The 12,817-nt window shown below is 39.8% G+C and overlaps 1 protein-coding gene across 3 annotated transcripts; it reads right to left on the bottom strand.

Annotated features, from left to right (window-relative positions):
- Window positions 1–1,216: 1,216 nt before the first annotated feature.
- On the bottom strand, window positions 1,217–12,460 carry washc2c (WASH complex subunit 2C). 3 transcript variants are annotated; one of them, XM_042501988.1, is made up of 30 exons: window positions 12,317–12,460; window positions 11,957–12,121; window positions 11,759–11,827; window positions 11,384–11,557; window positions 11,179–11,272; window positions 11,032–11,093; window positions 10,891–10,947; window positions 10,695–10,796; window positions 10,280–10,361; window positions 10,039–10,098; window positions 9,794–9,915; window positions 9,596–9,689; window positions 9,409–9,462; window positions 9,130–9,321; window positions 8,880–9,028; window positions 8,691–8,801; window positions 8,090–8,182; window positions 7,898–7,999; window positions 7,689–7,796; window positions 6,898–7,076; window positions 6,626–6,746; window positions 5,963–6,355; window positions 5,705–5,833; window positions 5,457–5,558; window positions 5,272–5,346; window positions 4,971–5,030; window positions 4,286–4,501; window positions 2,273–2,971; window positions 1,998–2,169; window positions 1,217–1,899 (listed from the first exon to the last, which is right to left on the bottom strand). In XM_042501988.1, the coding sequence occupies exons 1-30, from the start codon at window positions 12,458–12,460 to the stop codon at window positions 1,754–1,756; spliced, it is 4,326 nt and encodes a 1,441-aa protein (XP_042357922.1). In that variant the 3' UTR covers window positions 1,217–1,753. The 3 variants fall into 3 exon arrangements, with proteins under 3 accessions (XP_042357922.1, XP_042357920.1, XP_042357923.1); XM_042501986.1 differs by having other exon boundaries at window positions 9,794–9,918; XM_042501989.1 differs by lacking the exon at window positions 4,971–5,030 and having other exon boundaries at window positions 9,794–9,918.
- Between the last annotated feature and the right edge of the window lie 357 nt (window positions 12,461–12,817).

Genomic DNA, 12,817 nt, shown 5'->3' on the forward strand with positions numbered 1-12,817 from the left:
ATCAGTAACAGTCGTTGTCATCTATAATTATCACATGTGGTTACATCACTAGTGCAAATTGTTGTCTGTAATCAGTTTGTATTAAACATTGGGGTCAGTGTACTTTTTTGCCTTTGAATTTTCAGAATCAGAAATGGAAAAACAAAAACACTTGATTTTCATTTCAAAAATTAAAAATTAAAACAAGCCATCTTCAGTTGTTAGAGTCAGAAATGGAATATACAGAATAGTATAAATGCCACTTAATCTTCCTTTTCTCCTATTCAAAAAGGGTAACGTTTGCACCTTTTGGGGAGGGGTGCAAGTTTTCTTTTTTTTTTACTTGACTTGAAAAAACCCCAACAAAAAGAAACTAACAAAAAAAAACCCCAAAACCCATGACCTAATAAGGACAAACTTCCCTGTTATCAAAATGTCAATGGAATCATGTAAATCTTTGATTTTTTTCTCCATTATATGTTTGGCCTTTAAAAAAAAAAGTGTTTATTCTGTCTCTTATTAATTACTGTTTAAAATGTTTTTTATTGAATCACTTGCTTCCCCTCCTCTATTCCTGAGCCTCAGAAGGGGGGCTATTAGTATTACTTATGTTCTGTGGTGTGGTTGTTTGTGAACTCTGTATATCTGTTTAATAACTTGAAAATCAGAAAATAAAGTTTTCAAAAAAATCAGGGTCTATCATATTAAGAAATCTCTGCACCTTTGTTGCATGAGTATGGGAAAGTCAGAGGTTTTTTTTTTGCAGGGTGTGTCAGGAGATTTGCACTGATAATGGAAGATAACTTGTAACCTCATGCCAGCAAAAAGTTCCAAATCCTATATGCAGAACAAAGCACCTTTCAGTGCCATGTTCAAGGTGCACAAAAAGCAAGAATTCCACCTTGTGAGCCTTCAAATTATGCTTTTATAGTTTAGAGCTTTTACCTACTACTTACTGTGGGCAAATTACAGAACTTCAAGCTGCAATCTGGGTTTTTCTTTCAATTCTAATAAGGGAGCTGCTTCAGTTCTTTTTATTTACTTAAATTATTCTGACCTCACCAAAATACTAAATTTCAATCATCCAAAAATGAAACACAAATTGTGTTAAGAATCACAGGGCTAATGTTGCCTTTCTTCTGAATGGGCTTCCTGCCTATATAAAACACTGATCAAGTTCAGTCAGACACAACGCACATGAAAACAAGCCACTTACAATAATAACACTCATTTCAGATAGCATAAAATATGTTTCTGTTTAGTTATTAAAAATGAATTTCCTTTTTCATCACAGCAAAAGTTAAGAAATTGATGAATTTCTTATTAATAAAAACATTGTCAAAATGCCTAAGACAATAAGTAAACACAATGATTTCATAAGCATGATATGGCACACACTCAAAGGCATGGAATCTCAACATGGAAAAGCCAGAGGATAAACATCTTCAAAACAAACAAAACAATTTACTGTGAATTTCTGCAGGCTTTGAGGCTAAGCATGTAGTATGCTTATAAAGTGCTATCATGTATAATAAAGATTAACAGTACTGTTACATAATATGATCTGATGATTCAGAAAAATGCTGTCAGAAGATGACTGGAATAATTTTCATTTGAATCTTTATCTGCCAAAAATAAGCCACAGTATTTATATGAATTCATATTAATAAATATTCTATCAACAGTGTATCTGATCTCCAATCTTTCAGCGATCCAAATGACAAAAAAGACATAATCCTCAATTGTTCAAATCTGGCTACTCAGAAACAACAGTTCAGTTCCCACCGAGAGCATTTAGTGGATCGTCAAATATGTTGCTTGAATCCGCTGCTGCACTGGTCTCCTGAGACGCTGGTGTTTTCTTTGATTTATGGGGCGCCTTCGGGACTGGTTTTACTGTGCTTGGTGAGAAGATGTCATCTTTAAAGAACAGAAAGATGGAAAACATGTTTGGTTAAATATGACAAATCATCATAGAGAAAAACATGAATGCCTGCATGTGTTTTATTATTTCTTACCCATGTCGTCATCAAATATTGACTTGGTCTCTCCCTTTGTCTTGGACTTCTGTTTTGGTTTTAAAGTGTCCGACAGGTCAGCAAAAATGTCTATGTTGTCATCGAACAAGCTAGCATCAAGGGTCTTGTCTTTGTGCTTCTTGTGAACTTTAGGCACAGAGGCTGGTTCATCCTGAGAACACAGAAATTCAGAGGACAAGGAAATAAATGAGACATATTCTAATGATGGCACAGAGAATCTTGACAGTATTACTATCTATGTAAAATAAAGGTACCTGGAAGATGTCGTGCTTTGAAAAACTACTGCCGATTTCTTTACTACTCGTAGATGTGGGAGTGGAGCTGTTGCTCACTCCAAAGATGTCCTCATCATCATCATCATCTTCCAAAAAGGACGAGGCCTTGCCTTTCTTAGTAGCTGACCTTGGCTTGACCTTTTGGAAAAGGTCATCATTGTTGTCATCAAAAATGGATGGGAGAGAGCTTTTGTCTTTCTTCCCTCCCACGCCACTGCTGGCCTGAGGTTGTGTAGTCTTGGTAGTTTGTCCGGTGGAGGCTGCGTTAGTGACTGAGGTAACCCCAAACAGACCGTCAGAGCCAAATAGGTCGTCCTCATCAGAGGACGGCAGTACCTTGGTACTGCTGCCTTTGCTTTTACTAGAGTCTTTCTTTACAGCGTTTGTGGGTACTGGAAGTGTCAGAACAGAAGGTCTGGGGGAGATTTCAGATACAGAGGATTCAGCAGGAGAGGAGCCGGGCAAAGCTGCGGGTGTAGCTGAGGGTGTTAGTGTAGCACTTGCAGGCGTCTGGCTGGGCTTCTCTGGTGGAGCTGAGACTGAATCAGACAGCTTGGGGTTTGGCTCCGTAAAAACTCCACCCACAGTCTCTTCTCTGTCCTCCATAGATCTTTGGGCTGCTTGCTGCCTCGCTGTTCTGGACTGGGGTCTCCGTTTTACAGAACCTTTGGCACGACTCTGTATAACAAGAGGATTTGCACTTAAAATATCACATCAGGGGCCAAGTGGACCTGCTGTTCATACACCTGGTTTTAACATTACATCAGACTTAGAACTATGACTATTTTCAAAAGACAGATATGTTATTGCTATGGACTAAGACAGTCAAAAAATACAAGAAAATATGAACAACTCTCCTCCAAATCCCAAAACAAGGGTGCTAAAACTGAAATTTGTGATGCCATAGGGTAATACGTCTGGACCTGCTCCATAGACAATGAATTTGGAAAGATGTTTTGAGAGCGTCTCCAGCATGTTCAGCAGAACACTGCGAGCACCCGGGGGAACGCTCTGAGTATATGGATACATGTTCTGTTTCACAGCTGATAACATTACAATAGAATAAAGCTCATTTTGGGGTATAAAAGAAACATTTTGTGGGTTCACAATATCAGGCTCCCATTCATTGTCTATAGAGCAACTTCAGACTTTATACCCTATGACATCGCAAGTTTAAGACTCTTGTAGTTTCGGGCTTTGGGAGAGAGCAGCTCATGTTCACAAATATTGACATAGCACGAAAATAACATTGGAATTCTAAATTGTTGTGGTGTTCTCGTTTAAGGTTATGACTAGTGCACCATGCCTAGGAGTAGCTTTTACATCTAGCATTGAGCAGGTGCAAGTTGGGAAATCAAACTAGTATCCATGGTAATAACAAGCGAAAAAATAATGATCACAAGCAGAAAACAAAAACGCATCATGCCTTGTTTACAGAATGAATAAATAACAAAAAGGTCATCTTTGACCGTGGTCGGACAAATCCACTGAGCATCTATTCAGACAGTGAGCTGAGTGAGAGGTCTCGCTTTAGCAGGTAAGCCCTGTTTGACCTTTCCTAGCTACTATGCTGATTGGACAGAAATTCTGCGCGCTGCAGGTGCTGATCACTCTCTGATTCTATGAAAAGCGTCCTTTTATCCTTTCTCTACCAGTAAAATTTATATTCCTTTTCTTCTTCCATAGTATGTCTAAAGGCATAAAATAGAGTCCAGTCTGGACAGGAGTGTGTTGCTTGGCATCAATCATCGTTTCACATGTATTTATACGAGTGGGCATCATGAGATCCAGCACAGATATGACCATGGTTAGCTTGGCGTACACAGTGTAAATTCTAATTTTTAAGTTGGATGTCTCTTAGACCAGCGTAAGTGATAAGACCTACTTTTTTACGCACAGCTAATGCATTTGGCTCCTGAAATACAAGCAATGGAAAAGGAACTATAGGAGCTGTAGATAACAGATATAATACTTAAGGGATCAAAAACCTACCTTGTGAGCGCTCTGCAGTGTTGTAACCTGGATTGGGGTGTCGAAGCTCACTCCGTCCTGAGATCCCACGGGAGTTGTGACAGGGCTGGGGCTCAGGCTGGAGCTGGATACCCCAGAGGAGGAACTGGGAGCCATTCCAGGGAAAACACTTGCAGCCCCTGGCATACTGGGGGCAGCACCAGGAAGCAGCGCAGCAGGGTTGATCATCAGATTTGCCTGAATATGATAACATCAGATACACCAATATAATCATTTATCAAGGTGAATAAGACACCATGGACTCTGAAAAAAGACAATTTCAGAGACTTTCTAGTTAACTACACATTTGACTCCTTTCATGAAATTTGTCAGCAGCAGCTCATTCAGAGGAAAATGAAAAAAGCAGGACTGCAGATGGAAATGAGGCAAGAGCAAGATGCAATAACATATTGTGAAACTGAAAGAAAGCGCAAGAAACGTCTTCCAGTTCAGCAAAATGAAATCTAAACGCATAACAATCTTTATTTTGGTAGCCATGCTGCTGTATCGTCCTCAAGCTTTGAAGCCGAAACATGAAAACGCCCAGACAAAAGACACCTTGAAAGAGAAAACATGTAAAAGGGGAGAGAAAAGTCTTTCCTTAGAAGGAATCAGGGTGAAGTGTCAGAAATGGTGACTTTTGATTCAATAAAAACAAAAATATTACTTGAAGTTTTCCAATCCTTGATGAGGACTCTTTAGGTTTTACAGGGCTTGGTGCAGGTTTCTGTGTAGTCAGATTACAGCAGATTCAGAATTGAATGTGTCTGTGTTCATCTAGAAAAATACTGTGTGCCTATCACAACATATAAAAAAAATAACAGTAAAAAAACAATATATGAAAGCTAATACAAGCAAAAATAAACCCAGAATCAAAACTGCATGAACACACAGTTATGTGTGTTAATGGCTCAGAGAAACAAAACAGTTCATAGTAATATTGGAGTATATACTTCCAATAGACTCACCTGAATCTCTGAAACAGACTCTGGACTTGCTAGTGGTGCTCTGTCTATTGGTGTAGTGGCCTTCTCTGCTATTTTCTGAGAACGAGAATGAAAGAGCAAGAAAAAAAAAAGATTCAATTATAGTCTTTGGGGTTTGGTTCAATGAAAATTCCCATACATATTTTTTTCAATAATCAAATTTCTACTGGAGGAGGAGCCTTTGGCTTGATAGAGCTGAAGAGGTCATCCTCATCATCATCTGCAAACAGACTCTGCGCAGCTGGCTTGGCTGAGCTGAGCTTGGAGCTCTGAAAAAGTAAACATAGTTACATATCCTTACCGTGTAGTGAACAACATCTCCATTCAGACGCAGTATGCAGTTGAGTAAAACGTGCTGCTTGCAGAGAGAACAGACACAGATCCACAGACATATAAGAATATTTAATATACTGACCGCAGCTTTCCCTGAGGTCGCAAACAGGTCAACATCTGGGTCATTGTCCTTCTGCTGCGTCTGACTGAACAGCAGCTCTTCGTCCTGGAACACACCTGTGCTCTTCACTTGTGGGCGCTCCTCTGTAGGCTGAGTGTTAAAAAAAAAAAAAAAAAAAAACAGGCACATTTTAGTTCACTGACTGCAAAGGAAACAGCATACTGATTTAACATAATCATGTTTTCACACTATTCTGAGTTTGCTGTAAATCATACAAACCTTTAGCGCATTGCTTGCTGTGGGTTTACTGGGTGTGAATATCGAATCATTCCAATCTGATTCATCATCCTCCTCGTCATCAAATAGACTAACAGTGTTTGTTTTGACTTTCTCTTCTGTCTTCTCCTCCTTCTTGACATTTGGTGGTGGGCTGTCATCATTGTCGGCTTCATCCAACGGGCTCTTTGTCTGCTTGCTGGCAAGAACATTGATGCCTCCGAAAAGACTGACTGCTCCAGCAGGCTTCTTTTTACTTTCACTGATGTCAGGTGAGGTCGCTGGCGGGAGCAGCTCAGGGCTCTTTGCTGCTGGCTTCTCCTGCTCTGAAGGCTTTTCATCTGCTGCTGTTTGAGAAACTACAACCTCCTCTGATTTCTCAAACAGCGAGGACGACTGAGAGAGAACACAAGTATTAAACAATTTCATCTCAGTGTGAGAGGTTAAATGGTGTAATAAATTTAATATCACTGTTGTGTGACAAACTCATAGAGCCAACTTCATTTTTTTATATTTGTGCTCTCTGTGTAATTGAAGGATCTAAATGGTCATAAAGAGGCTGAGAAAATTCTTTCACCCATTGAGCTTATTAAACTGTTATAATTATGTTATGATATTAGAAACAGGATTGTTTTTCATGACAAATGTAAAATATAAAAAAAAAACCTTAGCAGCTGGGGCCGCAGTGTTTGTATTAACAGCAGGTTTGATGCCAAAGAGGGATCCTTTATCTTCGTCATCACCCTCATCTTCAAACAAGAGAGCAACTCTCTGAGGCTTCTTCTGACTATATCAAGAGTGACAGAATGAGAGGAGAGGTAAGAAATCCTGGCAATATTATATTTTTTTAAGTGATGAACGTGATTTGAATACAATGCGAACAGTGAGGAGTCATGTTTTTGCACAATTTCTAAAAAAATCCTTACAAGTGTACATACCTTGATGTTGTTGTTGGAGCAAAAAGGTCATCATCATCATCATCCTCATTGTCAAAGAGGCTGCTTTTGTGAGACATTTTGGCACTGGGAAGACTGGAGGGGGCACTGGCACTGGGCTTCATCCCTCCGGTCTTGATCTCTGGCTTCCCTGCACCACTATTAGGAGTCATCCACTGGTCCTGTCATTCAAATATTCAGGAAAACAATGCATCATATTGTACGCTCCATTTAATATTGGTATGCAGCAGTAAAATATGTAGTGTTGCCAACTTGGTGACAATTTCTTGCCAGATTTAGGAATTTTCAGACCCTCTTAGCAAGTTCAAAAAGGTGGCTAGCAACAAATTTAGCAGCTTATTCAGACCATCAGGGAAAAATTTAGTTATTGAGTTATTGTAATTCATCCCCATGTATGCTGCACAGAGTAACTGTAGTTTATGGCTCTTCAGCCATCAGCACAAGGTCCCCTCCACCTCTCCTCTCAGAGGGGAGATGTTGCCTGTTGCAGAGGTGGTCAGTTAGAGTAGCACCTTGATAGGCAGCCCATGAGGGGCCGCTCCATCTGTGCACCATCATCCATAATCTGAGCAGGTCATGAGCTACAGTATAAGCACCACAGCTCTCAGGCCCTTCTAATGTTTTGCTGCTGATTTTTTCCATTGAATTAATGCTTACATTATCCTATATGCAAATGATTTGGCGACCTTTAGTGACTTTTCGAGCTAGTCCTGGCTACTTTCATTGGAAAATAGTTGGCCACACTGATAATATGACTTTTTATATTATCATACCTCATCATCACTGAAGAGGGAGCTGGACATAGTCTTACTGGGTTGTGGTTTGGAGGTTTTTGCTTGAGTAGGTTTTACTTTAGATTTAGCTGCAGACGCAAACAGATCCTGCAAGGTGAAGAATCAGATTATTGTAAGGTAGAGCGAAAACAAGCCTAACCTAATTCAGTTTTGTCAGAGAGTGTGAAATATTCTTTCATTATTCTCACCTCTTCTTCCTCATCATCAAATAATGACAAAGGGGCCTTGCTGGTTTTGCCCTGGCTTTTAGGTTCAGGCTTGGACTGGCTCTTAGGGATGGTTGGAGGTTCCTGTGGATGGCAAATACATAAATGTAGTGTCATTAAAATGTATAATTAATGTTGTCACTTTTCCCCCCCAGTTTAGTTTGAGAGCCTTACCTGTGTGTCTTCATCATCAGAGAAAAGGCCTCTGGTTTGGGGTTTTGGAGTCTGCTTCACAGCAGCCTTTGCAGCATCTGCAGCCGGCCCATTCTGAAATGCAACAAATGAAGATGAAAATTTAGGACACAGCTTTCTAAATTCTAACTTCCTTAAGTATGTGATTTTAGTCTTGAAAGAACATTCCAGTAAAGAGCAAAGAGAACTAAACTGTATTAACAGGAGTTAAGGCCAGCAGTGCACTCCAGACTAAATCAAATTTCTTTCCTTTTTCTCAGCGCTCCGATGTGGCAAACATCAATGTACTGACTGGTCTGTTCATTTTAATGGCATCCATGACCGAAGAAATGTGCTTGTGAGTCGATGTACGAGCAGGCACGACCTCACAACAAAATGTGAACACAGAATTAGATTAAAACTGGTATGATTATGTAGATAAAAACTTAGATTACAATGAGGCTTTTAACCAGTTAATGGTGTATTAGAAGGCAATGCAAAACTTTCTGGTCCTCTCTGGTCAATAAACTGGCATTTTGCATGTGAAAACACAGCAAATCAGATTTTGTCAGGACTAAGTTGTTAGACAATGATCTATTCAAACCTCCTCAGATTTCTCAGACTCCTCGCTGGTAGACGGCTGGCGTTTTTTCAGGCTCTCACTGAGAAGGCTTTGAGTCCCCGGTCCAAACATGGAGATGGCCCCTGGCAGCATCTAAAAATAACAATAAATCATTTATCAACAAAAGGATACAAAGAAGTTCAACAGCACTGAAACAGTATCGATCTTTACCTTTTTCTCAGGTTGTTTAACCTGCTCTTCCACGACCTCCTTCTTGTTCTGAGCTGGAGATGGCGTACTATACTTCTCACTGAATATGTCTCCATCCTCATCGTCTTCATCGAAAAGGTCAATAGCTTTCTTGGGTTTCTGTTGTCCAGCTAAAAAAGAGGATAAAACAGCCAACACAGGAGGGTGTGAGACGGATTATCCTTCTTCAATTTGGTCTGCAGCACTGAAGTGCCCGTTCTAACACACTTACCAGAGTCAGACTTCTTCAGGCTTTTACCACTGAAGAAGTCATCATCCTCATCTTCATCATCAAACAGCCCACCTCCTCCTCCGCTAACACCAGCTCCCACAGGAAACTGTTTGGTCTTTGGAGCAGCTGGAGTCCCATTCTCTTTGCTTTCCACTGAATCAGAGTCATTCCCTGAACTGAACAGGCTGTTATCTGTGGAGGGAAAGTGATCTGGTCAGTTGAGGACGATGAGGCAGAAAAAGACTTGATATTAGCTGTCATACAACCAAATGCCACTACCTGGAAATATCGAAACAGCACCCGCTGGAATCTTCTTTCCAGGTTTGTCAGATTCTTGAATGGAAAAGAAAAGTTAGGTGTAAATCTGCGAGTCCACTTTCTTTTATGTTTCTACCATTTTTTTATATACTGTACTATAATAATATATATATAATATTATAATACTGTATGTCTTTGCAGGTCTTACCTGCAGTTTGAGTTGTGCTTTTAATGCTTTCACTACACACATTTTTTTTTTCGTCGGACACAGGAGGTTTTGGTGCCTCAGAGAAAAGATCACCCTAAATGGCATCACATAAAAGAGCACAAATCAAATTCTGGCTGACGTCCAGAGTTAATGGGACTAAATGACAAGGAGCTCTGAAAACCATTTAGTTTAATGTACCTCGTCATCATCGTCAAACAGGCCTCTCCCTCCGCTGAAGAGGCCACTTTTCCCTCCAAATGGAGAGAAGTCATCATCATCCATCTTTGGTGGCTTGAACATATCATCACTGTCCTCTTCAGCTGCTGTTAAAATGTACACAAACAGTATTGGGGAGCATATTGGGAACAATATGTGGAAAAAACTACCACAAAATTAAACAAAACGTTTGAACTGCACTGATGATGAATGAATGAAAGTCCTACCCTGTGTTTTGGGGGTCTTTGATTGTTTCCTGCTTTTACTTTTCTTCTTAGATGCCAATGCTTCCAAGACGTGACGTGGTAGAAACACAAAAGCCATGAGCATGCACGTGCAACTATGTCATTACTTAAGTCTTACACATCAACTTAATAATGTTGTCTTTTCCTTAAATAAAATATGGAGAGTGGAAGTGATAAACATGAGATGATTTATTACTAGTTGGTTGATAATGAAAGGACTTACATGCACGATCTCCCTCTGATTTAACTGGTTCACCTTTGATTCGAGCTGCCAGCTCATCAGCAAAAGACGATGAGCCTGTGTTCTGAATGTGACATGAAAACAACAGATTAGCAATGTTGCTGAGGTACATCATCTGTCAGGGCTAGACAACAACAGTTGCCAGCACATTTTTATGTCACATTGTCATTATTAAGCTGACATATAAACACATAATATCATAATTATTTAAAATATAAAGCAACTAAAAATGAAACAGATAGTTTCAGTTTTGGGGAAAAAAAAGGTACCAGCCTGGCAAACACTTTGGACGGTTACTGTTAAGCCCTTTATCTGAATGACTTCAGACTTAAATTAAAAATAACCCGCTCACATAAGATATCTCTTAAGTGCTCCAACAAAGTCATCACAGGCATACCTTTGTGTCGTCGTCATCATCATCCCTGTCTGATTCTCCAAATATGTCAGAATCCTCATCCTCCTCTTCTTCATCCTCATCATAGCTCAACATGGATGACTTCTAGATGAGTGTGTGAAGAGAATCAAAAATGATGAAGTTGTTCGGTTTAAAAGTAATTTTTGATGAGTTCTGGCAGGCACAAAGCCAAGCTTACCTTTCTTATATTATTTTGGCCTTCATCCTCCTCCTGGTTAAAGTCCTCATCTGACTGCTGTTAAATAATAAATAAATACATACAATGAGGTTTTCATTTTCCTGCGCAGATGCATATCAAAAACCTTGAAAAAGCTCTTACAACTGCTTCTTTGCCATCTTCGCTCTCAATTACACTGTCTCTGTCGCTGTCAACCGACATCTCTGCAAAGACAATCATGGAGATACATGAGGGAAAAGAAAGAGTACAATTTCGGGATGCCTGAAGAAACTGCAATGAGTACATTACCGTCACTTGAGAGGTCACCAAGTCCGACATCCTCTTGTTCCATGAAGGCCTGGGAACCGATAAGGTATGGAAGTGGCCTGTCCACATAAAGATCCTAGAAGACAAGGACAACAGACACATAGGATAAAGTACATTCATGTAAAGATGTGCATTCCTGCAGTCATGCCAATACTTAAAAATGAATGCTTCAATATTAAGATCACACCTTGGGCTCCAGGATGGCCTCCACTCTGTCGGTGACCTCTTCGTCCTCTGAATCAGAGTTTCCCGCTTTGATGTCCAGATGCTCAAAGGCTGACTCCAGCACTCTCAGACCATGGTTTACAGCCTCCTGCATCTTAGGGATCAACTCTGCCTCTTTCTGCTCTCGAGTCTTCTCCTTTAGAGAAAACAAAAATGACTTTCACGGGCCATAACAAGACCTTTGGATAATGTGTGCCACATACTGCAGCCACATTATCCCTCCCTGAATTATTAATAGTGAAAAGCATTATTGAGTATTATACTGGTTGATAAGTGTTGTACTGCACACCATCAAACCTTAGGAGCAGAGAAAGGATGTATTCTGTATTATGTATACCTGCTCAGGCTGCTTTTCCAAAGCATCCACCTTGGGAATAGTGTCCTCTACCTCTTCATCATACACTCTCTGTAACAGGACACAATGCAAAAATCCTTTTTGTTAATGGATAGATTACATCATAACTTCTACAAAAAGTAGAACAAAAAAATTTAAATTATATATATATATATATTAAATATAAATGATATACATTACATTTTCAATAAACTGTGTATTAGAAAGCATGAGAAAGTCATTAAAGACAGAGTGCAAGCAGCTATCTGTGGCCTTGGTGTCACGGATCAGACTGTCCAACTGCTTTTCAATATCATGTGTTTTTGACAGCATTCTCTGGGAGAAGTCTTGGAGGAACAGGAAGAGCTGTGAAGAAGAAAAAACACTGTTATTGCAACAGCAAAAATTGCTGGGTTCCTTTTATTACACAAAAGCAATACACTTTTCACAATCTCCTCAACTGCTCAGATTTCTGAAAATTTTTTTCTAAAAATGTATAAAAAAAAACTATGATGAATTATTTGGCCTATTTCAGAGCTGGGGTCGAAGTTTCTGACTTACCCCAGAGTCGGCTGCCAAGGACCAGTTGGCACTGCTCCGCCGCATCTCTTCCAGAGACCAGGGTCTCTCCCAAATCTGAGCATCTTTCTCTAAGTGTTCACTCCTGCTTGGGCCGTTCGTTATTCCCTCTGGCAACCCACTCATCTGCAATCAGATCACGTGTTGTTATTATTAAAATTAATAATTCAGAGCAGAGAGTAGATAACACAACTCAAATCTCTGTTTTATTTTGAATATATGAGCCATGCTGGATGTAAACAACTTAGCAGCAGCAAAGAGACTGTTTGAATGTAAAAGCCTGTTGGAGGAAATAACACTGAGGTAACTTTAAAGTGCAACAACAAGATGTCTTCTGCCAAGTTTCAACACTATTTCCAAAGCCCAAAACATAAACTGTGGGAATGACATAATCTAGAAACAGGTTATAGGGCTGCTCTACAGACAATGAAGTTTGGAACAACTCCTAGTGCACTGTAGCAGTACAGATGGTAAAATCACTGG

Source organism: Plectropomus leopardus, chromosome 15 (assembly GCF_008729295.1).
Source record: "Plectropomus leopardus isolate mb chromosome 15, YSFRI_Pleo_2.0, whole genome shotgun sequence".
Classification (NCBI taxonomy): domain Eukaryota; kingdom Metazoa; phylum Chordata; class Actinopteri; order Perciformes; family Serranidae; genus Plectropomus; species Plectropomus leopardus.

Bases quoted from the DNA above. Each gene is read 5' to 3' on its own strand.
- washc2c (XM_042501986.1), bottom strand. From the start codon at position 12,460: ATGAGTGGGTTGCCAGAGGGAATAACGAACGGCCCAAGCAGGAGTGAA. The intron at 12,122-12,316 runs GTAAGTCAGAAA...TCTTCTTCACAG, and splicing joins CCTTGGCAGCCGACTCTGGG to CTCTTCCTGTTCCTCCAAGA. The intron at 5,834-5,962 runs GTTTGTATGATT...TTTAACACTCAG, and splicing joins CAGCAAGCAATGCGCTAAAG to CCTACAGAGGAGCGCCCACA.